General features: G+C 35.7%; 1 protein-coding gene and 1 long non-coding RNA gene across 3 annotated transcripts; one reads left to right on the plus strand and one right to left on the minus strand.

Annotated features, from left to right (window-relative positions):
* Nucleotides 1–3,297: 3,297 nt before the first annotated feature.
* LOC118753896 (14-3-3 protein zeta-like) lies at nucleotides 3,298–24,296 on the minus strand. Of its 2 annotated transcripts, none has more exons than XM_036488773.1 (4): nucleotides 24,210–24,296; nucleotides 4,075–4,274; nucleotides 3,885–3,998; nucleotides 3,298–3,469 (listed from the first exon to the last, which is right to left on the minus strand). In XM_036488773.1, exons 2-4 carry the CDS (start codon nucleotides 4,134–4,136, stop codon nucleotides 3,313–3,315), a joined length of 333 nt encoding a protein of 110 aa, XP_036344666.1. In that variant the 5' UTR covers nucleotides 4,137–4,274; nucleotides 24,210–24,296; the 3' UTR covers nucleotides 3,298–3,312. The 2 variants fall into 2 exon arrangements, with proteins under 2 accessions (XP_036344666.1, XP_036344667.1); XM_036488774.1 differs by lacking the exon at nucleotides 24,210–24,296 and adding an exon at nucleotides 23,776–23,869.
* On the plus strand, nucleotides 9,654–11,239 carry LOC118753897. Its single transcript, XR_004994847.1, has 2 exons — nucleotides 9,654–10,304; nucleotides 10,393–11,239. It is a non-coding gene; the product is annotated as an uncharacterized LOC118753897 (long non-coding RNA).
* Nucleotides 24,297–24,780: the final 484 nt, after the last annotated feature.

Here is a 24,780-nt window from a genome sequence, read left to right on the forward strand (position 1 = left end):
CAAGCAGACTGTTGGAAAATATGCCGCGAACGAACACTTCTATTCTAATCACTAAACCATTCTAACACAGAAGACTTGCAGAGCAAGCAAAAAGGCATCATAATCATAGTAAATTATCGGAATCGAAAGTAAAATTTAATGAAAAGTAGTTATATTAGGTAGGACGTTTGAGGTCGATGGGGCAATGACAAACGAGACAATTGCTCCAACGCTCAGAAACGGTATAAGGATAAGTATAGGCATATATATGTAAATATGTAAATACTTCAATGAATTTCATTGCCGAGGCTTTTAATGATGGTTTTTTTTTTAATATTTGCTAAGTGCTTACCAGCCGCACACAGCAGGGTGTGGAGCCTTCAAAAGGTAATGGCTGGTGCAGCAATTTGTGGGCTATGGATTTAAGGTAAGAAACCGGAAGATGCACAGAACGGTGTGACATTTACAATTGCATCTACATATGAATGTACATACATACATACATATATACATGAAAAACCAGCTGTTAGGCGCTAGCCAACTGCGCCATTCATTATTTCAACTTATGCCACTTTTTTATAGCCTAGTTTAAATTGACGAGTGAATATACATACATACACAAGTAATATGTTGTTTTTGCTATTGTTTAATTATCGCTTGACATTCCCATTCGCCTTCTATTTTATCGAGTTAATGTTAATGTCAATACCGTTGCAAGAATGTTGCTTGCTTATAAAAAAAAAAACGTAAATAATTTGGTATATGTATTTATTTTAACTTAATTTATTCTTTGATAATACATAGTCGCTTGCAATACCACGTATAAGATAATTCGAAAATGTTTCAAAAGAGCAAAAAAAAACAGATTTTCTTCAAAACTTTTGAATGGTTTTCTAAACGAATCTAGATACTAAATATGAATTTCTACTATAGTTATTCAACAATAAATTTGTGAAGTAGACAAGCATTGAGACGGCAACCAAAATAAATTTTTTTCTGTGCCACCTCAATCGTGGTATTGAATTTGGTAGATACGATATGCACATACACACATAATCACCTACATGCGAGGAAATAATTCCACAAAAAATTTAGCCAGTAGGTGATGCTGCGGTCGAATTATTTCGAAACACTGGACCTATGGTCTGATTTAGTTGATGTTTGTAATATATATGTATTACCTACATTAAAAGGAATAACACCACAAAAATTTTGCCGATAGATGGCGCAAGAGTTGAGGTATCTGGAAAACACGTATTTATGGTCCGATTTGGTTCATATTCAGAAAGTTTTATTTTTCATTTCGTGTGAACTCGTTTACATTTCGCCCATGTAGCTTTCCTATTGTATGTTGAATATTCAGCAAGCGAGTAGTTCACTTCGAATCATTTCCACGCTATCGTATACCGTATTCACCTGTTACCTACTTCGTTCACCCGAAATTGTTCCACCTTCATGATAAAGTGAACGTTTCGGTGAACGAAATTTTTGCCTGTGAAATTTTTCACCAAAATATTCATGATAAGGATGACTATTAATTTATATTAAATGTTTACATATCAGCTTGGTGTGAAGTTTTACTTGCATTCACAGCTCAAAAAGCTTTAATTTACATATGCCAAGAAAGTACACTCCAATCTGATATTTTAGTTGAAAAACAATAACTTTGGACCACGTTAACCGACTTCTATAATTCCTTTTTTAACGGAAAGGTGGACCCATACTATTTTAGTTCAGATCCGATCATTGGATCGTGAAGAAATTAACGGTAGTCTTAAATTTGTATATGAGAATTGAAGACGGTTTTGTTTTTTTGCTTAAAAATTACTTGTTAAAACAAGCATTCGAAGTATGAACCAAATCGGACCATAAATACGGGATTTCCCAGTGTCTCGATTCCTGCACCACCTTACGGATTATTTCATCTTTCATATTGCATTGTTATCGTGTTATGAGGTAATTTTGCAGTTCCTAAGTCTCTAGCTCATCGGGAAGTTGGTGGAATATTGAATGCAAAATTCCAGGATCATATGTATATATCGACCCCTATTTTCGATTTTATCGTAAGCGACAAAGGGTAAATTTCACAGTACAGATTTTTTTATTCTCCCTTAAATAGTGTGAAAATTTATTTGGATTTAAATGGACAACAACATTATTGAATGCTGCTTTCTAATAGGACTATTTATTTTTTTGCATACCTTATATTCTAAAAGTAAAATGGCGCTTACGATATTAACGAAGGCCTGCGGGTTCTTTAAGGATTGTTTGAAATACTAAATTTTAAGTTAATTAAATATAAACACTGCCAATCAGCAGAATAAGCTCAACATATTTTTAATTTTACCTGTTTGGTGCATTTACTAGATTCTCAACAAGTTGTCTTCGTAGATACTGTTTTAAAGCTCATTCAATTCTCTAACAAACACCTAAAACGACCCATTGGCGCTACTATTTGGTATTTTCTTTTCACGTTTTTTTTTTTTTTTTTAAAGAATGTGACAAAAGTAAAACTCAATCCTCGACCAAATTAGGTTTAGTGCCAAATTCTTCATGTTAGGGAGATTTTTGGCAACTTTCGATATCAGTTGTTAGATATATTTCGCGACTCATCGTGTATTTTAAACCTAGTTGTTGGAGAAAAAATTGCTGAACAAAAACTTTTAATCTAGAGATTAAAATCAAAGACTGCAATTTTATAAAAAGAAAGCTGAAGTGAAAAAGTTTTGATAAGTAAAAGTGATAAATCAAAATCTTATAAGCAATTTGTAAGGAGAGAAACCGCAAAATGAGATATAACACTGGCAAACTGCGTGCAATTGTTGTTGCAACAAACTCGAGGAGAGAGCGAGAGTTTGTTGGACCAAGCTGCCGTTAATTTGGTGTTGCCAAACACAATTTCTGCATAACAGCGACCGTATTTGACAGACCACTTGAGGGAAATTTTAACAAAAATCGCAATTTTTATTTTCTGGTTGAAGCTCGATCAAACGCTTGTATGGCGTTTGGTAAAGTTGTATAAGAAAATTTCATGTATTAAAAACTCCTGAGCACAAAAAATGCAAAAAAAAAAACATAATTTTCACTGACACGTATCGATGAGCAAATTTTATGTGACAAAATCGCTATCTGCACCCTTCATCAGCCGGAAAAAAACGAAAAATATGCATATATGTGCATATATGTATAATATCACATTTAAATTATTCTGAAACTCTACAAAAATAAAGTATGTACTCCAGCACCGGGCGAATGGATTAGTGTGGAAATATATTTTCGTTGTGCTTTAATCAGTACTACTAATTTTTTATGACTGAAACATGAAAACAGTATCTAAAAACTGCACACGGAAAAAAAACTTACCAAAACTTCGTAACAAATTTCCCTAAGTTCCTTCTCCACGCGTTCTCTGTACTCGCGGGCGAGCTGTTGTTTTCTGGCGGAGGATTCAGTTTTTTGCTCGATTGATGAAATTACTCTCCACGATGATCTGAGAAGAAATTGAGAGATTCGTACATTAATATAAAAAAGTGTTTGATACCGTAAAAACTAGCCAACTTTTATACATATATAGTATCTTACTATCTTATTACTAAATTCTTAACTATATTATAAGCCACATTTTAGCTATTCTACAAAACTAGGAGTATGACATTCGTAAAACATGTTTGCGAAACTGCTTTACACTTAAAAACTTAGACTTCTAAAATATTGCTCGGACTTTTAAAAATACGAATTCATGTTACAGCCGTTATATCTATTTAATTAATTAATTCTATTCGCTAAAATTCACACGCAATCTATGAAGCAGACCGCGCGCACTCACAATTCTGTTCCCATACTTATATGTACATATCTTTCAGTTATCAAATCATAAAAGCTAAGTAAATAAGAAAGAGACGTACCGGCGGGCACCAACAACATTTTTGTATGCAACGGAGAGTAAATTTCTTTCCTCATTTGACAGTTCAACACCGGTTTCTGTGACTGATTTCATAGCCTGAGCCATATCATCGTATCTGAAAATATATAAAAAAAATCATTGTTAATAAAATACACCATTTACTTATTTATGTTATGGCTAGAATAATTCACCTTTCAGATTGTTCGGCCAACTTTGCCTTTTGGACCAATTCCTCTTTGTCGACTGTAGACATTTTGATGTGTTTTGTTTTGCTTGCTGCTTACGCTGAGCTTAAAGAAAAAAACTGAAGCTGGGTTTTCCTATCAAACCGCCAAGAGAGATTACAACGCAGGGTTTCTAAAACTGAATGCGCCGCTCACAGTGTGACTATCTGCAATGATAAATGAAAATATGTAGTAGATTAGAATTTGGAAGATGGCAAATTATGTATGTATGTATATGAAGAGCATTCGGGATGAGAATATTTTGTTTCGAAAATGAGACTCGTTAACTCTTTAAGACCAGTTCGCTTATCCTCCTACAAAGCTTACACACTTTACATACATACATACATATGTACATATGTAATACATATTATGTCTGTATGTATAACCAAAAACGTCTTTCAACATGAGCCTCAAGAACAACAACTGAGTTTACGTTAAACAAGTATTGTGCACCAACAAACCACATTAATTTAAACAAAACTAATTGGAAATTCATAATTGAAAGCGCAGAAATCCCGAGCGCAGCGGAATAAATTACGCCGCAGAGAATTTGCCAAGTTTGCGCTTAGTACGCGTTGCGGGCGGTGGGTGACACAGCATAGCCGGTAGGTAGCCGGAGAATTTGTAAGACTAAAAACACAAATAAGCCACCGCCAGTCATACTTATTTACTTTCGACAGACAGCAGTAGCAACTGACTTAGCCTTGAAGTGCAAAAGGATCATTATCACATCGCCATCACAATTATTTGAAGGCCAATGAGGCGCAGTATTTCTCGGTATTTTGGAACTTCAAAGAATGTGTACACAAGGAAAAATAACTGTGCAAATGAAATATGGCGTACAACTGAAATTATTAGGCCGCATTCATTTTTATTCTAAAAAAAACTTGTGAACAACTTATAGCCGCATATAATTAGAAAAGGCACGTCAGCTGAGAAAGAAGCTTTTTACTGTACATTTCGAACTAAGTATTTGTGAAAGTATCATGTATGTAATTAAAAATGTCAAAGAAATCGATTGTCATTTTTAGTATGTAATTTCTTGCATTTTATTTTCATCGATCCACACGGTGGCTAAAAATATTAAATGCAAAAAGCGTTTCAAAATTAACAGCAACGCCGTCCGCCCCTTCCCCTGTTATAGTTCACTTTTGATGTCACAAATTTGTTAAGTATATACAATGTACATATGTACATAGGTATGTATGTATGTATGTGCATATGTATCTACATGCATATGCATTGACCAAATCGAATTTCAGTTTTCTTCAACTCTTCAAAGACACTTCTTCAAACGATTGAGAGAAACTCGACGACAACACTCACCACCACCGTTGGAAGGCCGCGGCTTACAAGGAACGAATATGGAGCGAGCTACACGGTGACTATTCGCTAACCAGCTGGCAAGTACAAGAAGCTTATCAGCAAAATTCTTAATATTCACACATGCACACACACACACCCGCCCGCTGTTAGGCAGGGCATGCGAAAGCGATTACATAATCACGGGACGTCAAAAGCGAGATTACAGAGAAAAGGTTATGTAGTTTTTTTTTTTGGTTTTTTTTGTTATGGTTGTTGCTGCGCGCAGGTTTGATATCTTATTTTATGTACATATAAAAGCTGATAGTTTATGACAAAAGCTTTGTGGTGTGATAAATGCTGGAGGCGCAGCTGAAGTATGAACTTGCTTGGGCGCGGCCATTTTTTTGGGAGCGCATGCTAGCGCACACATTTCATGTACGTATGGACATATGTATGTATGTACCTGCATACGTATAGACATGTACTACATACATATGTACTTATGTAAATATTTGAATAGCGCGTAGATCAGAAAAAGGCGGTGCTACTGTGGCATTATAATAAAACAAAACACACAAATTGCAAGACTACCTACATACATATAATGACCTTAATTAACATAACAGCATCAATGTTGCTTTTATTTTCACATATCCTTTTTGTCATCGCCTCTTAAATTGATAATTTGCATCAAAAAAAGGTTGAATCTGTCCAAATGAAAAGTGAAGCGGTGCAATGAAACCGCCCAGTTGACCTTCAAAAATGCTGAGGGATAGTACGCTTCGCTGCGAATGGAAACTTCAGTAATGCGGCGGAAATTATTTTTACCCACCTTGCCCGTAGGCGGCAACGCAGCAACGTGCTGACACACAAACATTTGAACATAATTAAAAGTTTTTTGAACGCTTGCAAAAAGTTGTCACAATTAAAAAAACAATTCAACAGAACTCAACTCAACTCAAAATCAGCTCAGCTCAACTTGAAATGGATTGACAGCCAACAACGCAACAAGCAGAGACTGGCGAAAGCGTGGTGGCCGGCCGGCCGCTAATTGCCATTTTCGCAATTGCAAAAAAGTTTCACAATTGAAAGTGAGGCAAAGTTAAGCGATAAAGTTAATACCAATTAAAGTAACTTTAAATTTTACATACATACTTATGTACATATCGTTGGTCCTCTGCAATAACACACACAATTCAAAATTCAAAAAAATAAAAACTCTTACTACTGTTAAGTGGCTCATGTCTGCAATCCTTGTCTCATCCGTGCCTAATATTCACCACTTGCTGTAGTACGTGAAATCCCCATCTCGCCAGCTAGGCTATTTAAAAAGTTATAGACGAACATATTTTGGTTTCCCTATAAGGTTAACATTAAAGTCAGTCCAAATGTTTAAAACATTTTTTCTCGAATTCAGGTCATGTCACTTATCCTTGACTGATCCAGTTCCAAGGATAACTCATAATTTGAAAGCTACCAACAGAATTACTGCAAATTATGAAACGCGACAACTTTAAATGGCTTCACTAAAAATTGTTATAGTTTGAGTTGTACCGTTATTGTAGAGCGCCATCGAGGTGTAATCAGCAGCGTATAATCTAAGTAGTGGGTCTGACGTAGATGGAAAGTATTTGTACAACTAAACAAATATACAAACAAATATTTTAAATATTTAACTGCGTAGTTAAAATATTTGGACTGTAACCAAGTCGGTTTGAGGAAATCATAAAATCTAGTTAAAGATATGGAAAGAGGGACAACAATAGCTAATACATTAATTATTTGTGAAACAAATAGAGCACGGAGGAGCCGCCATCGACCAACCAATCAAGTTGGTAACAATAAAACCTTTCAAATAAAAACGAATAACGAATTGACGGCACTCAAAAAACACAAACAAAGTGGCAATAGAAATGCCAATTGCGACAGCAACAAATATTTAGGTTAGAGAACGATTCAAATTCTAATGTGTTTGTCTAAGGCAGCAGGTTAGACGACGATTAGAGAAACCGCCGAGAATTTTAGCATTCTCTACCGAAAGGGTACTTAGTTCTCGATATCGAAAAAAGGTATCGAAAAGAAGCTTGTCCAAGCACTCAATTGATTATAAGGTGACAATTGAACTTCTTGAACCAAAATCGAGTAGAAGGGAATCACGGTTTATAGGTCTTCTCAAAACGGTTGATGCACCGGCAGGTGTTTTTCCTAAATAGTTCGGACCGTCGAACCGAACCACACCGCCTTATGGAGTGGCCTGGTAGCTCTGGTTATGAACGACTTTTTGATCATAAATGCTAATATTATGTACATTTGTATAATGTTCGAGCAGACGATGTATTTTACCGTTTTCAGAACTAAAATTGGCATTATGTTGGATTTGTTTATTTGAAAACAAAGAAAAATTAGCTCAAAAAACGTACACGATCCCAAGATCACGAAATATATTGTCACCTGAAAGGCAAAAGGCCTTAACTAAAATCGTCATTGAAATGCCAAATGTAAGTATAAATTTTTTTGCATAAAACGATGTGGGGAGTTGTAATTCGATGAGCAAATCTTGCAGTCAATTTTTGACCAACTTCCCGATGACCTAAAGACTTGAAACTTCACTGATGCATCAGAAGCCGACGACAATGCAATACGAAAGATGAGTTAATCCCATAGGTGGCGCAGGAGTCGAGATATTTGAAAAACCCGTTAGTCCGATTTGGTTCATATTTAGGATCCACTAAAAGTTTTGCCGATAGGTGGCGCACGAGTCGATATATTTGGTAAAGCAGTATTTATGGTCCAATTTGGTACATATTTAGAAAGTTTGCTTTAAAAATATCTGTTTTTACTAATAACTTATGCATTTATATTGATATGTAAACTGTTCGGGTACTTGGCTTCACCCTTAGGAAAATATGCCGCACCGAATGGATTTGATTATTGATGCATAGCCACGTGCTCTACCAGACAATATTTGGCCAGGCATTCACTTTGAATGGTCCGCAGCAAGGCCAGCAAAATAAACACGAAATTATTTACCAAGTCGTTCAAGCGTTAATTTATTTGTGTTGACACAGCCGCCACGCAAAATTTACCTTTTTGGCGCAAACTAGATAGAAAATGATAATGGCAGAATAAGGTATGTATGTATGTACTATGTATGCTGGGCAACTCTAAAAAAAAAAACAGGTAACCTTTGTATAAGCTTTATTTTCATTGTTGCAAACTATATCAAGCTGGTTACTTTTGGATATAATTCATAGACGTATACTTGAAGCCTCAAAAAAAAAAATTTTAATCAATTTGTTGCATAACTTTTGAATTATAGATGTTTTTATTCAAAAAATATTAAAAACAAGTGAATTTTTTATGTAATTTTTAAGAGGTGAAAAATTAATTATGTCATAACCAGGGAACGGATTTTTAGGACCTAAAAACCTATAAAAAAGGCAAAATAAAATAACAAAATAGGCTGGAAAAGGCACTAGAAATAGCAAGAAAGTACCAGTTTTTTTTTTTAGATTTGCCCATATATGTAGCTCTTACTAAAAGTAAACGAAAAAGGAAGGAAGAAATATCTACTTGCGTAGCTAAAAAGATGTTAATGCAAAGCTTTTAGGCAAATCAATAGAAACATTTTCTCATTTACTTTTCGCCAACATTTGTACCAATTTGCCATATTTTGAAAATTGAAAAGTATTTTTTTTTTTCTATTGGAAAATCACAGGCTTGTGATTACTGCGCATACGAACTAACAAATCTATCAGCTTGGTTACTAGGCCATAGAATGTGTTATGAATGCGATACTAAGTATAAAGCAACGAAACGTGCCAACGTATAGTGTGGCCTACTGAAGAGTACCCAAATGAATTGAGTTCTCTTAGGTATTTGCTCTCTTCAGTTTTCCTCAAGTCCAAGAAGTTCTGTCGTGTGCAAACCAAAAAGAACTTTCATAACCAAACATACTAATGGAATTGATTATTAATTTATTAGGTATCATTCGTCAAACCTTCAGAAATCGAAAACATATTAAATAACTCACCGAAATAAAAAAAAACGAAGACTCTGCAGTTACTAACAAAGTCAAAAGGGAGAAGAACTGGGGAAATTTCTGCATACTGAATTCTCACTCACTCGGCCCAAGCAGCCCAGCCCGCAACACACAAACAACAATTTGGACGTGGTGGCACCTATTAGGGTCATTACAGCCATGACGTTATTCTATTCAGTAATGTTTGCGTTGATTTATTATTTGCAGCTGCATGCAGTGATACAAATAGAAATAGAAAAACCAAAATAGACTTACAAATAAGTATACATATATGTACACCGAGAAGCATGGCATAACTAGCAAACTAGAACTTAAGTTGCAACAAAGGAGTACCACCAGTAGCAACAGCAACGCCGGCAGACGGAGACGATTTGCGGGAACGCTTGCTTAGCAACTGACTGGCCGATGGTTGATTGGGGTGAACCAGCGGTGTTTTTGGCTGGAGGAGCAACGGACGTGCAGCAAGGCTATGTACGAAAATTGTGCCTGCTACAAGAAAAATTGTGGCACCACACAGCCACAGCCAACACTGCAGAGCGCGATGGCGACATGACATGACGCCACACTGGTGGCACACATAGCCTCAGATGGCAATGGCGATGGCGGCGGCAGCAGCGGCAAACGCGATGGCAGCAGTGAATGACTCACTTTGCTGGTGGTGCGGTGCCGACCACTTCCAACAAACCGCAAACGAAAAGCAAAATAATGCAGTGGCACGAAAAACAACTGAAAAGCAACTGCAACAAGCAACGATGTGAAACTAAAATTGAAAAAATTCCGCAGCCTGAAAAAAAATATTCGCGCAAATGCAAAAACGAATGAAAAATGAAGCAGACTGAAGAAATATGTATGTATACTAATGAATGCAACTTTGCTAGTTAAAAGCGTTGTTAGCAGCTTTTTTTATTTGTCTTTTTTTTCCTCATCTTTTTAAGAGGAACCACCCAAGCCAACTTCGCTCGGCACAGACAACACCACCACATTACAACTTGAGCCAGCCGGCGAAACGGCCAACAAATTTTAACCGGCTGCCGCCGAATGAGCGAACGAATGATGCAGCCAGCCAAACAGCGCTGAACAAAGCCCTACACATATTTAGATTTTACATAGGTATGTATGTATATATATACTAGGTATGTAATTGAGAAAATTTGAGTTGGCAAATGAGAAACGAAGCAATGCAGTGTGTATGCAGAAAAGTCCAGACGAATCAATCGAGAGAATGGCTAAAAGTTGTATGGACAGCAGAGAGAAATCGAAGCATGGAGCTAAACGCTAATAGGTCAAACACGCCAGAAAAGGAGTTAAATCTTTCCACGAAAGCTATAGCCATAATTAGAAATTTTAAATTTACACACATTTAAGAAAAATTTAAATTTCCGTGCAATTATGCTGAACGTTATGCGCTGGAAAGCATAATTTGCCGAATCTATTTCAAGTACGCTACAGGATAAGCTACTTGCTGGCAACTAGATTTGATTGAAGCTGAACTTCAACTTGTTCGTCTTCTATCCTTTCCCCATGCTATCAATCAACTGGCATTTTTAAGATGGCATTAACCTACGAAATTCCAATTGTACGGCTATGTAGCAGCATCATAACAGCTGATGGAGTTGTCTGCCTTTCCATCACTAGAGCCGATAGTAGGTTCCTTCCCGATGATCAGAGATACTTTTTAATATTATCGATAACATTTGTATCGTTATCGTTTTTACAAATATCATGTTAGCCCCGATTTATTACACAAATAAATAGATATCGTTATCGGTATTTTTATTTATAGACATTATCGTTATCAATACTTTTTTATTTCGAATAAACCTGTTAGCTTACAACTTTTAAACCCTTGTTTCCATTTAAACAGCGTTGGACAGAGAGAGCTTTTATTTTGCGCTAGCCGCGTAAAAAGTATGCAGAGAGCTTTTAGTATCTACATACTATGTACATATGTATGTACTAGGGCTGGGAGTTCTATCCGAATCTTTTGTATACATATCCGGACAACCCTTATTATTCGTATATCCGGATATGTGATTAAAAAAATTGGATATTCGGATAACAAGATCAGGGGATATTAATCGGACATCCGGATTTCATCTGTAGGCACAAATATCCTAATGAATATCCGAATATACGGATAGTCGCAGCCTTAGTACATATATACATTCCCAGTATGCATTTGGTAGATTTTTCGGCGATTTAAAAAATTTTCGAGCCATTTTAAAGTCGCATAGTTGAGTGTTTGAGGATAATTCCGCGATGAAAAAGTGAACCTTTTCTGATACTTGAAGCAATTAAAAAGACTTAGTAAGCCAGCAAACATTATGCATTATACAAAGGGTGAGGTCGCAAGCTGGCGAGAAGAATACTTGTTTCTTTCCCTGATGCACTGCGTACAACTGACAGGCGAGATCATCGATTTCGAGATTTCGAGTTGCGTATGATTGAAAATGTTTCCTGGGTTGTTGCTATCAGAAAAGGAGATCGGAAATGGCATTAACTCATTGAAGCAGCAGAGCAATGAGACATAGAGCAACCACGACGGCAGCAGCAGCGTTTTATTTGAGTGCCATTGGGGCAACGTAATTTCCGCAAACAGCATTTTATTTCAACAATCACTGAATACAGTATCTACATAGAAGAGTTGAGTCATCCATCGGCAGTCAGTACGTCAGCTGTCGGTTATTGCTCTGCTTAATATAAATTTGCACACATCAAAAATATGTATGTACATACTAGGGATGTTTCGAATGTCATATTTTTCACATTCGCGAATGCGAATTTTCGGAATGCGAATGCGAATGTTAGGAATAACAACTTAAGCTATAGTCAACTTAATTTACTGTTTTTATTGCTTAAAAATTTTGCAAATTATTAGAACATTGAACGAGTGCTTATCCTACACAGTGTTTTAATCTAGTAGTCAAAGTTCAAAAGGGCATATTATATTTCAAAAAGGTAATTTTTCTGCCTTTTCCCCCACTAGGAACGCTGACGGGTGGAGCGCTCAAACATTTGCGGGTCAGATCTGTCAATTCGTTGTATTTTAGTTTAGTTTTCCACCAATCGAAAGGATTTTCGCCGAGATAAGCTTGTTTTTCTTTAAGATAGGTCTTCAATTGAGGATTACCCATCAATGTTGCTTGATACACTACTTAACCGTTTAGCTCCTGAAGCTAAAAGCCGGTTATTGTCCGCACCCTGGTTAGACAATATTACAGTGGACTCTCTGCTCATGTATACATTCGCATTCGCAAAACATTCGTATCATTTAATGCAAATGCGAATGTCGAATGCGAATGTGTAAAGTGATGCAAATCATTCGCAACATCCCTGGTACATACATACACACAAACACGCATTGATATGGATAAATTCATTTTAAATTAAAGCGAGCAATGAGAAGCAAAACAGCATTTGCCTGCATGATCAAATCCAGTGGGCGAGCAAAAAAAAAATACCAGCGCGCAATAGCCAAATCATACAGACTACATACATACTATATACGAGAACGTAAGTCATATTAGAAGCAGGAAGTATGAATGCGTAGTACTTTCGGCGGACATCTATAGATGCATGCTTTTGCAACCGAGCTACAAAAGAAGACTCGGTAAAGTCACAAAATACACGCAAAGAAACCAGGGACGGTAATCATTACACAGGCCAACAAAATTTAAAAAATGTTATGTTGACTAAAATATTATAGCTGACCCTAAAGATATTAGATTGGCTCTAGTTTTCGAGCAACTTACGTTAAAGGTTAAATCCTATAAGAATCGGCTATAATATTTTACTCAACAGAATTTTTTTTTTTGGGCAGTGTTATGAGCAGGGAACGCATTTTGAGGACCTAAAAACCTATAAAAAGGCAAAATAAAATAGCGAAATAGGCAGGAAAAGGCGGCCCTAGAAATCGCAAAAAAAAAGGCAAAAGAAGGCACTAAAAAAAAGGCAAAAGAAGGCATTAAAAAAAGACAAAAACCGAAAAGTAATAAAAAAAATGCATTTATTTTAGAAATGTTTATTTTACAAGTAAAAAGAGAAAAATTTCTACTTTGAATTTTTGTATTTTTTCCTTTAGATTTTTTAATTTACAAAAGTTGATTATCTGTAATTGTAGTAACATTGAACCACAAAATGCATTTTGAAGTTTTCCGACAGCATTTTCATTCGATTTTCGCCTTGAATGTACTAAACGTGCGCTCGACGTGAGTTCATACAAGTGGCGCCCAATTTAAATATGGAACGTTTGAAACTAAAGGCCAGTATGCAGCTCTCAAGTGAACGGGCAAGAAAAAAATTGCCATTATTTCATGTGTGTATCCAAGGCCACACTCTTTCCTCAGAAAATAATGGAACGTGCATATATTTCTGTTGCAAACATGGGTTGCCTTGTGCTCTTTTTTCACAAAAAAAAAACTCATAGCAAATTTCTGAAGAACTGCGTACTGCCTTAAGAAAATTTCTTTGCCATTTTTTTTACGTAATTTTATATGGAGTTTTTGGCTTTTCTTGAGAGCTGCATACTGGCAAAAAAAAAGGGGAAATATCTGAAAAAAAGCAACATCAATATGGAATCAGGGAAAACTAAATCGTGGACATCCTCAATTCAATATACTCTATCTCTAGCAGAAAAAAGGCGATTTCCAAAAAATCCGTTCCCTGGTTATGAGTAAAAAAATTTAAACACGCTTTTATGATTTTATTTTTTCGATCACAAATAATGATTTTTATTTTTTCGCTCAGGATAACAATTTTTATCGAATTTTATTTTTCCACTTCAAAAAAAAAATGATTATCTATAAAATTTAAAAGGCCATACGTACGTAAGCATCTGAAATTTTTACTGGTTCATTTTTTTTTTCTTTGGTTAATATTAAAAAAAAAAAATTAGAATTTTCCGTCCCTGAAAGAAGGAACACAAATGCGCCTATTTATCCTAGTTCAGCCAGGTTTGTTAAACAATTGGCGACCCGATGAATAAACTGAGCTATTGTGTGTTGTTAATGAGAAAGTGCTTAGGGAAATGTTTTGTTTCCTTTTTCCTGTTTTTTGTATATAAATCCCATTAACCTAATCACAGGGTTGCTTAAGTAGCTAAAAGGAAACTTTACCCGAGTTGAGTGTTCTTTTGCCGCTCGTTTCTAAATGAACTAAGCTTATATATATGTATGTACACATTTGCACATACTAAATTCAAAGTTTTCGATAAAATCGAAGTATATTCACTTTATGTACATATGTACATATGCACATATATAGGCTGCCAACAATTCAGCTGACTAATTTTGAATGACATTCGCAATACATCGTAACGGTCAGTTGACTAGTTTACTATTTAGTTAGGCGGCCATTCAATTAGTCACCAACGTGTTTAGCATAAAAATGCTAAAAAATTCCAATTTTTTTGTTTGGTTTTTGTGAATTTCATCAAGTCCACTTCGTTGGTTCACCAGTCAACAATTATGCAGAAAAACAAAGAAAAAAAAAAACATTAATATTTCACAAGCGGTTAATTAGCCACTCTGGGGCAATTTCGTAGAAAAATTTAGTGCATGCCATTATTGCTTCTACTTTGATCGCGATTCGATCTAAGGTAATTAACAGTCATTTGCTAAACTTTTTGTTCCTCCAAGAGGGAAAAGTGGAAAATGAAACCGCAAAACGGTAAAATGTTCGAATGTTAGTATGGGTTTGAGGTCATATTGGGCACACGATTCATATTAATCCTTATCCTGAGTTTCGCAACCAATTCACCCGACATTATTTCATCCGCGCGAAGTGAATACACGAAAGCGAAGAGTGAAAAGTGAACAATTTCGGGCGAAAATGGAACTCATGATAAGGCCGATTACTAGATAGGTATGTTTTGGAAAGCCATGGTGTGAGTAATTAATTATAACTAAGAGTGTGATTACAAGTTGATAAGAAAGACATTTTTTCAAAAGTGTTTAACAAAAGCGTGTCCCAAAACATACAAATCAAAAATACGTATCTACTACATACAAAAAAAATTGGTGCCGAAAAAAAAACAAAAAGAAAAAGCTCATAACGACATGAAATATTTTTGGGCGCGCAAATATGTACAAGTTCAATGGTCTCACAGAGCCAAGGCGCAAATAAGAGGTATTCTTCTTGGGCAACAGCATTCCTACCAAAGTCAGAGCGGTCATTCATTGATACAATGAGCCATTAGACCGGCCGGCCGGCCGGTAATCATGCGCGTCGACGAATAGTCAAATCATCAACACATTTGGCTGTTGAAGCTTTACGTACATACATATGTATGTATAATTAAAACGCTACGCTCGCGGCGCTCCTCAGCTCAAATTGATCGCAACCAGTGACCACCAGCAAACTAAACAGGCATTCCATGCGGCAGATGTGAGTATAAAATTAACATTTGAATTTGAATGTAGGTACATACATACAAACATAAATAGTATGTATTTGATTGTTCCTTTTAATGCCAAAAAGTTAAGTCAGGTGTGTACAAAAAAAAAAAAAAAAAATTAAATCTGTATAGCAGAACGCAACTATTTATTGTTTAGGTACATATATGTAAAAAATAATTGTAAATGCGTTAATTTGTATGCTGCATTCCGCTTCTGTCAGAAATGTCAAAAATAGAAGTGCGGATGTCATACAATACAGACATTCAACACATCTACACAGGTATTCGCTCAACAATGTTTCAAATAACGCTTGTGGACGGTGAGCGATCGCGCGCGCTTCCCAAATACAATGTTCGTATGTACATACATAGATACATATGGATGTCTGTATGTAAATACATTTGTACATATTTACTACAGACATTAGACGGTACCACCTTACAGGCAAATAAAACATCCCAGAGTAGTATTTTATCAAGGCAATTTCGAAAAAAAAAAAATCCCGAAAATCGCCTTTTCGCATTCTTCAGCAATAAAAATAGTTCTACTGTTATAATCAAAATACTTCCTTAGCAAAAGTTTAATGATTTTTGAGAGCTTTAATCTGGTGGGCAAGTACTAGAACCCTGGTACTTGAGGTCAACGAACTTTGGAACAAAAAAAAATATTTCTCCTCGAGATGAAAACATCGATATATCATACTTTAAGATTCAGCTCTAAAAGCTAAGATACGACAAACACCTTTTTTTCTGGGACAGTCTAATGTACATATATCCAATCATGTATGTATGTGCGTATGCTATGCAAGTACCATCATATGAATGTATGTATGTATGTATGTAGAAACATATGTATGTATGTATATAACATGTACCCAGTAGAAAAAGAAATGTGCAGAGCCTTACCATCACAATTAGTTTTTATATGAAATGAGTCCAATTGGAAGGCATTGCATTTCCCCTTTCGGGAGACAAGCTCACAGAAGTGCTTATTTTTTATGCGTTATGGCCTGATTATGGCAACTTACCGTAACTTACAAGGGCTCTCACTTAAAAATTCTGTTAAGTGAAACTTAACGTAACTTAACGGCACGTCGAAATCTGTTCCATTTTGATTCTCTAAGTTCTAAGTTCCGTTAAGTTAAGTTAAGTTGCCATAATCAGGCTTTTACTTTTGTGTAACACTTCACTCACAGATGCTTTATCGTAATTAAGAAAAACCAATAACAAAAATGAAGACGAGTTTCAAACCCGGGCCTCCCTGAAAGCTAACAAATAATAGCAAACATCTCTGCGCACTCAACTACACGCACAACATGTAAATGTGTTTTCAAATTTTTATTTGAATCAAATTTGTTACAATCCTTCAAACAAAATTATTTTCTAACTTGTATAGCTCATGCCAGATTATTTGCTTAACACGTTGCCTAAGCACTTCTCGAAAGCTATGCACTTCTGGAAGCAATCGTAGTGTTCGTAGTGATGTTTAGATGTGCTTTGCACTTGCTGAGGGGCTGTTCTGTAATACCTTATCAAGGGAAGGCCTTGCCAAAACTGCTACTGGGTTAACATATTCGTATGTACGTATGTATGGATGTACATATATTCTAATTTATGTATAAGTAAATTTTCGTGTCATCTAATAAATATAACTGCACGTGGGTGGATGTTATTTTGTTTCGAATTAACATGCTCGCTCCGCGCCACCTCACTGCCCCCGGCTACTTATTGTAAAGTTCTCGATTTCTCTGTGTCTACTGCTTCTTTTGTATGTACATATGTATGTTGTATGTGAAATAAATGTACGTATAAAATATTTGTGCCATGCGCTGTCTCAAACAGCATTGATAGAGCGATTCTTCTTCCTGTTTTAGTAGAGAAGAAAAATTAAAATTCATTGAACCATAAAGATGAGCTTATTCATAACCGCGTGGTAAGAACTTACTTAGATTCTATATACATAGTATGTACTGTTTTGCGTATTATACTAATGCTCGAGAAAATTAAAAAAAGGGCAACTTCTGGGGCGTATCATTTTAGTATAGATATAGAGATTTGTCATTTTTTGAATTCTTAGTTTTATGAATCACCCTTTATAAATAAGCTTTAGATATTTGGCTATACGAAAAACTATGTTATGTTAAGTTAGCCATCTTCCCCCCTTTCTTTTACGTTTCAGAGCTAGGAACGAGTAGCGGCAAACTCAGCAGAGAAGTAATAATTCATTTTTGTATCACCGAATATAATCCAAGCACAAAAACAAATACTGACGAGAATGATTACTGTCTATTGAGTGCGAACGTAATTCCGTAACTGCTATAAAAAATTTGGAAATTCGCCTCAAATAAACCTTAAGTTACCGATGCCGTGTGAACAGGAATAGAATTTAACCAAATATCTATGTTTTCAAAAGCGTATATGTATGTATGTAAACCCAAGAAAGCTGGTTTAAGTCCCACTAATAAAAATGCTGCTCGGATTTTAAACTAAAAAATTTAGAAAAATCGCTTATTTAACTTATTTTAAAGTTCAAAGTTCTTTGTTCCGAAAATGATCATCATTAAAAGAAAGTCTAATGAACTTTCGATAGCACTTAAAATTTTCAACACAGCACACCGAGGACCAAGGGCACCTTACTTTCATCAGCTGTAAATCGATTTACTTATGGGCAAACAGAAAAAATTCGATGCGTCAACAAACAAACAAACAAATATCCGAAAAAATATTGTATAAAGACAAACAAATGCGAAATTTATTTATTAGCAAACACTGACGTAATACAACAGACAACACACCTCTGACAACACTTTTGAATGCAAGGCAAGTGAAAATGAGCGTTTTTAAACAATTAAAAATAAAACAAAACAAAAAACAACACAAATAAGCACTAACACTGCACTAAAAAAGCATACGTAAAGCAAAAGGTAATAATTGATATGTCCAATTATGCAACGCAAGTATAAATAAATACTTGAAATATTGCGCACTTGACATTCAAAAAAATGCAAGCGCGAATGCGCACAAAGGAAATGAATAATTTAATAACAGCTTTAAGAAAAAAGGAAGAAAATGCAGAACCATCCGATAGGCATATGAAATACATACATAAATAAGTACGGGCTTGTAAAAAAAAAAAAAAAAAAATAAAGGCATCATGAAGCTCTTCTTATAATCGCGTTTCACGAATACATAAAAAATATAAAAAAACTTACGAAAGTATATGTCTCTTATAAGACAGTGTGCACAGCGCATCAGCTATGACAAACGACAATCAGCTTTATCATAATCAAGAAAAAAAGCGTTGCAAAATGGAAAAAATCGCAGCAGTAATAAATCCATGTAAACACCTCACGGGCATGGCAATTACACGCACACACACAAACGCAGAGAAGGTGGGCCGACGAAGCCCGACTGTTTGCGTCACTAATGACAGCGGAACAGAGCACAGTTGGCCGATTTTTTTTTTCATAAGGTACACAATTCAACATGAAAGCTAAAGGTGGAGAGGGTGGAGAGAAGTGTGAAGGGAAAATGGTAAATCGAGCGACCAAGAATACACTCATTTCTCACTTTGCCCTTTGCTGCACACACCTCAATGCGATGCCTCAATGTTTTCGCGTTTTCTGCTGAGGAATATAGTCGCACTGGTGACGAAAATGAAATTGAAAGTCTTTCAACAACAAAACACGCGCCCCCACACGCGCGCCAACACACTTACTTACACTTGGCTTTAAGAACTTTTTGAGAGGCATAAAGTTGCCGACAAGATGACAAGAAGAAGAACAACAAAAAACTACGGAAAGTGCTGTGGTGACAGTAGAAGCAATCATTTGGTAAGAGAATGAGCGCTTAACTAACAGCAAGCAAATTCAAATGATAAAATTAGGGAGAAGCAAATAATGTAAATTAGTGGAAATGTATTCTAGAAGTCGAAATTCATTCTAAGAAATACATATGTATGCATGTAGTACATAAGTATGTAAATCAATTGAATCTGGTGCCTTAATTGTGCAGTAATATTGAGAAACAAATTGTTCATTTCCATTTTCTTTATAAATTCCTTACAAAATTAATTCTATGCTAGATCCTGATTTAAAAGAACCAAGCCTACCAGCTGTTATAAGAAATCAGTTATTGCCTTTTTTGCTGTTATAAAAATTTATCGGTATCGTTAAAAAACGATATTTAGATGCTGAACAGAATTTATCTTCTGTGGCGACACGACAGACAAAGCGTCAACGAAGAAGCTTAGCTAATTTTCCATTTCGAACGAAATGAGAACATCAAAGAAAACTCGGTATAATGGAATGGGCAAAAATAAATGGCAAATAAGAAAAAATTTGAAAAGGATGAAAATGAGTTTGACGTTGGTTGCTAAGTGAAACGTTTTCTTTTAAATTAGGTGAAGGCGAAGGCGCAAACACTGCTACTCCGTATGACATAAAACAAAATGAAAAAGAGACGAGGTGAAAAAAAACGCAGATGCTAAGATGAATGAGTGCCAAAAAAAATTAAACAAATAAAAAGTGAAAAGTTTAAATGCGTCTAAAGGACGACGTAAACGACGACGAGGAAGAGTGAATAGATTTAGCGGGTGACAGTGCATAACAACAAACTACACCCACTTGACAAGATCACAAACAAAGCAAAACAAAGTATCTACATAATTAAACATTAATTTTAATTATGCATATAACACTGAAAAAAGAGGAAAGCTAAATCATAGCACATATACATACATAAGTAAGTAAAATTATATACATACAAACATATATCAGAAAAATAACTATTTGGTGCAACACAATGATCAATTTGATAACGCACTGTAAAGCTGCATAAACCATCCAATTAGGACTGAAAGCTGTTTGACTTTGTTCCGCGACCATTTGAGCATTAAAACATTAATATGTAGATAGTTACTGTCACTCACACAATCAACACACTCAGGGCCGAACTTAAATAACCTATTTTGGCACAAGTAAAAACACACCCAAAGCAGGATTGTGGAGCAGTAGGAGCAAGATTGGTCGAATTATGAGAAAGAAGGCGAACGGAACTGTACAGGTAATTAAGAAGTTGCACGAACAAACAAAGCGCGATATTTGCAAAACGAGCACATGAAAAGCAGAAGACAAGTAAAGCACACAAACCGCCGCTACAACCCAGCATCCAATCCCTCCCATCATCCCCACTCTGCAACTACAAATCAACAGACGCATATAGTAAATTGAAAAGGCTGTGGGTGTTAGAGGCGCACGCAAACGTGATTCGAGTCTCTCTGAATGTCTAACTGCGAATTCCATGGAAATTTGGCGCCGCCAATAATCCCATTATAAGTTCAAAAGGCACTTTGCCAGAAAAATCATTATAAGCGGAGAATGAAACGACGAAGTGGGGAAGCCGTTTTTAAAACGATGAGAATATTTCATCTAAATATGAAGCAATTAACTAAAATAAATATAATATAATTTGTATTCGAGAAATTCTTGGTGAAATAATTTGGAATGTTATTAACAGCTCCACACGAAAACATGCATTCAAAGGGGATAATTTTCGTCAGCGGATGCTTCAACTGTCATGTAAATTTTAAGTAAGAAGCTCGTTGCTTTTTTCCGATTTTCATTTCGTTAAACTTACTAAAATAATCTTTCATTTGCCTGTTATGCAGCAACGGTCATCTCATTTGCTCAACTGCATTGCGCAACTACCGTCACCTTTTACCAGGAGAGAATGATCTGTACATTCATTATGCGGTGATGCATCATCCATAATGGAGCGCATTCCTCATGCAGTTTATTATTTTAAAACTAAATGCGACACTTAAAACTGAATGCGCAGAGCACAGAGCTTTTTTTTAATACATACAATTTGTACTACCAGAATAAAAGAGAGCGGCAATGCTTTAGAAATTATTGAAGAAATACATAAACATGATAAAAAAACATAGTGAGGTGCAACCGTTCTCCCGAATCGAGTTAGAAGTTTGCCAACATAACAAAATCATATAAAATTAAAAATTAAATAAAAATTATTTGCTCTAAACTGGCGTTGTTTGAGATTGAGACTAAGAATTAGTATGTGAGTTTGAGTTCAAAATTTTAAAATTATAGTGTTTGAAAACGTCAAAATGCTAAAAGTTTTGCGCTTTCTATATTAATGTAAAACATGCACACTATTGAATGGTAATAAGTTTGTACATATGTATGCTACATACTCGTATAATAAAGTTTTTAACAATAAAATGCAAATAATTAAAGTAAGAAATAATAATTTTAACGATATAGTTAATATTCAGAATGTATTACCTATACTTTTTTATTAAACACTAGCAAAGTGTGGTCTAAAAAAAAATACCATTTTTTGTTTGGTTTACCCGAATCTCCTCATCCAACAGCCTTTGCTTTTAGTGTTTGTACCGACCTTTGAAATTACAAAAATCTTAAGAATTCTTTCTGGAATGTTTTTTTAATAAGACTTTCTCTTTGGAAGTTGTATTAGATGATTTTCTATTGGACCTGCAATTCCAAAGCAGACGAGGTATTTCCAAAGCAACTGAAGCCAAGTAAAGAAAAAAATCGCAATCTCTCAGAAAACTTTTCAAAAACACCATACCTCAAAATTTGGTTGAAGAACGCCCCATCTCAGCTGACGATTCAAAAACGCCCTATCTCAAACGAAAATACATTGAAAATGTACTGAGAGAGGGCGTTTTTGAACCGAATTCTGAGTTAGGGCGTTTTTCAATTAAATTCTAAAATAAGGCGTTCTTAAAACAAATTCTGAAATTGGGTGTTGTTGAAAAATTTTGTGAGATAGGGCGTTTTCGAACTGGCCGATCTTCCACTCAGCCATCGATATGTAATTGGCAAGATTCTCTGCATTTATTTCTTTAAAGTCGCATTTAACGGCACATTTCTTGAACACACCCTTGACAACTACAAACATATTATGTACCTACCATACAATGACATTGAAATATGTACACATTGTCGTCATGTCTGTCTACAAGCCGCTAAGGAGTGGCTAGAATAGATGGCTGATTAACTTATTGGTTAGTCGCATTCATACGCGGGTAAACAAATGGGAAACCACACACCAAAACACACAAAAAGAATTCGAGAGTTATAGAAAAACAGGCGAGTTTTATGAGAGCACATAAACTAGACAAATATGTAACTATTTTCATTTAATTAACTTTCCCATTCAAATATTTTACGAAATCTCGTATATGGAAGCAATTAAAATTAAATTTTTATGTAGCTGTAAAATAAAGTTTTTTATTTGAAGTAAAATGTGGACACTCTTCTCTCATACGCCGCGGACACCTAAGTAACACGCTTTTTTGCTCCATATTTCATACAAAACATCTTGCGCATTTTCATTTGACCACTCATTATTTCGCATTTATCCATCGATTTTCTTCATCAGTAACTTGATTTTTTTTTTTTTTTTTTGTAACAGAACAGGCTTTAGTAAAAATGCAAATATTTGGCACAGAACTGGTTTTTTGTTTTAATTTTTCTTCTGTTAAAGTTTGATTTTTTTTTCATTTTTTCATGCAATAAAAAATAAAAAAAGCTGGAATGATTAATAAATTTTTCAGAAACTATACGCCCTATCGGAAAATGATGTATATACGGTGTATGGAGAATTTCATTTGCCCTAATTTATATTAAGATTTTTAAATTGGTTCGCAAGATATACGGGATTAAAAGGAACCAATTTTTGCTTTAAGCTGAATAATGGTAAATTGCAAATACATATCTCGAAAACGTATCCATAGAAAAAAAAATTAACCCGATTTTCGGAATCACCAAGCAATGCTACATAGAAATTGCGATAGTGGCGTCTGGAGAACAAAAACCAAATTAAAATTTGTGATCCAGTGTAATATTTATGTATGCATGCATGCGTTTTTTTTTACCTTAACAAACTGAGTTCGCTACGGGTGTTGCAATCGCAACTATTCTCCGATACTTTAGGTATTCCTAATATAAAAAATTCAACGTCCAACAAATCCACAATTACGTTAATGTATGCAACTACATGTGTATACACCGAATCGCAATAAAAGAGAAGGTTCTGCGGCACAATTAGCTGGACACTGCTGCCGACTTTGCCGACTACTGACGCGTTGCAACAATTTACACGTTTTCACGTCTTCTCTAACTAATATTACGTTTTTTTTTTTTTCTTATGATCGTTGGCGGCAGACTTTTCCTTTGTTTGCTTTCTTTTATCAATTATTGCACTTCAAATGTGAAATTTTTCGCACTACAACACCGCTACTATGAATGTGAATGCGTATGTGTGATTCTTTTTGCAAATGGAGCTTTGTAATAGTAAATTTTTGCTCACAATTATCTTCTTTGCGTTCACGCAACACCGACAAGAAACATGCTAACTCGCTTCTCACCGCAACTTAACTACCAACACGCCAATTGGCCAAACTGGAGTTGAGCATCGAAAGCTAACGAACCGAAACTCACAATATGGCCACGAACGAAATGAATGTGGATGGCAACGAGATGACGAATGAGCGCCACAGCCAAACGGTCGAATCAATGAGAGCATCTCGTCAGCGAAACTTTTAGCAACGATTGTGCGCCGTTTCGTCGCTGTACTCGTTGGGTCGGGATGGGATCTGGTACTGGTACGCGCGAGGCAGAACCAGCTAGAATACACAGGCAGCTTGTTTGCAAAAAGCGTGGGGACAAGCATACCAAGGAGGAAGACCTCTTTGCAGCTTTGACGCTGCTGCCACCGTTGCCGTCGCCGCCACCACCGTGGCTGCAACTGCAGCCTGCCGAAGTGTATGTGGACACCAATCGGAGGAATGTGCTGCAATAACAATGGAGCTGCCACTGTAGAATTTTAAATCGGCCCGTATAACCCACTGCTGCTGTCTATAACTGAACTTAACGGAGGC

Source organism: Rhagoletis pomonella, unplaced genomic scaffold, assembly GCF_013731165.1.
Source record: "Rhagoletis pomonella isolate Grant_MI unplaced genomic scaffold, Rhpom_1.0 Rhpom_scaffold_03026, whole genome shotgun sequence".
Classification (NCBI taxonomy): Eukaryota; Metazoa; Arthropoda; class Insecta; order Diptera; family Tephritidae; genus Rhagoletis; species Rhagoletis pomonella.

Bases quoted from the DNA above. Each gene is read 5' to 3' on its own strand.
- LOC118753896 (XM_036488773.1), bottom strand. From the start codon at position 4,136: ATGTCTACAGTCGACAAAGAGGAATTGGTCCAAAAGGCAAAGTTGGCC. The intron at 3,999-4,074 runs GTGAATTATTCT...ATATATTTTCAG, and splicing joins TTGGCCGAACAATCTGAAAG to ATACGATGATATGGCTCAGG. The intron at 3,470-3,884 runs GTACGTCTCTTT...ATTTCTTCTCAG, and splicing joins AATGTTGTTGGTGCCCGCCG to ATCATCGTGGAGAGTAATTT.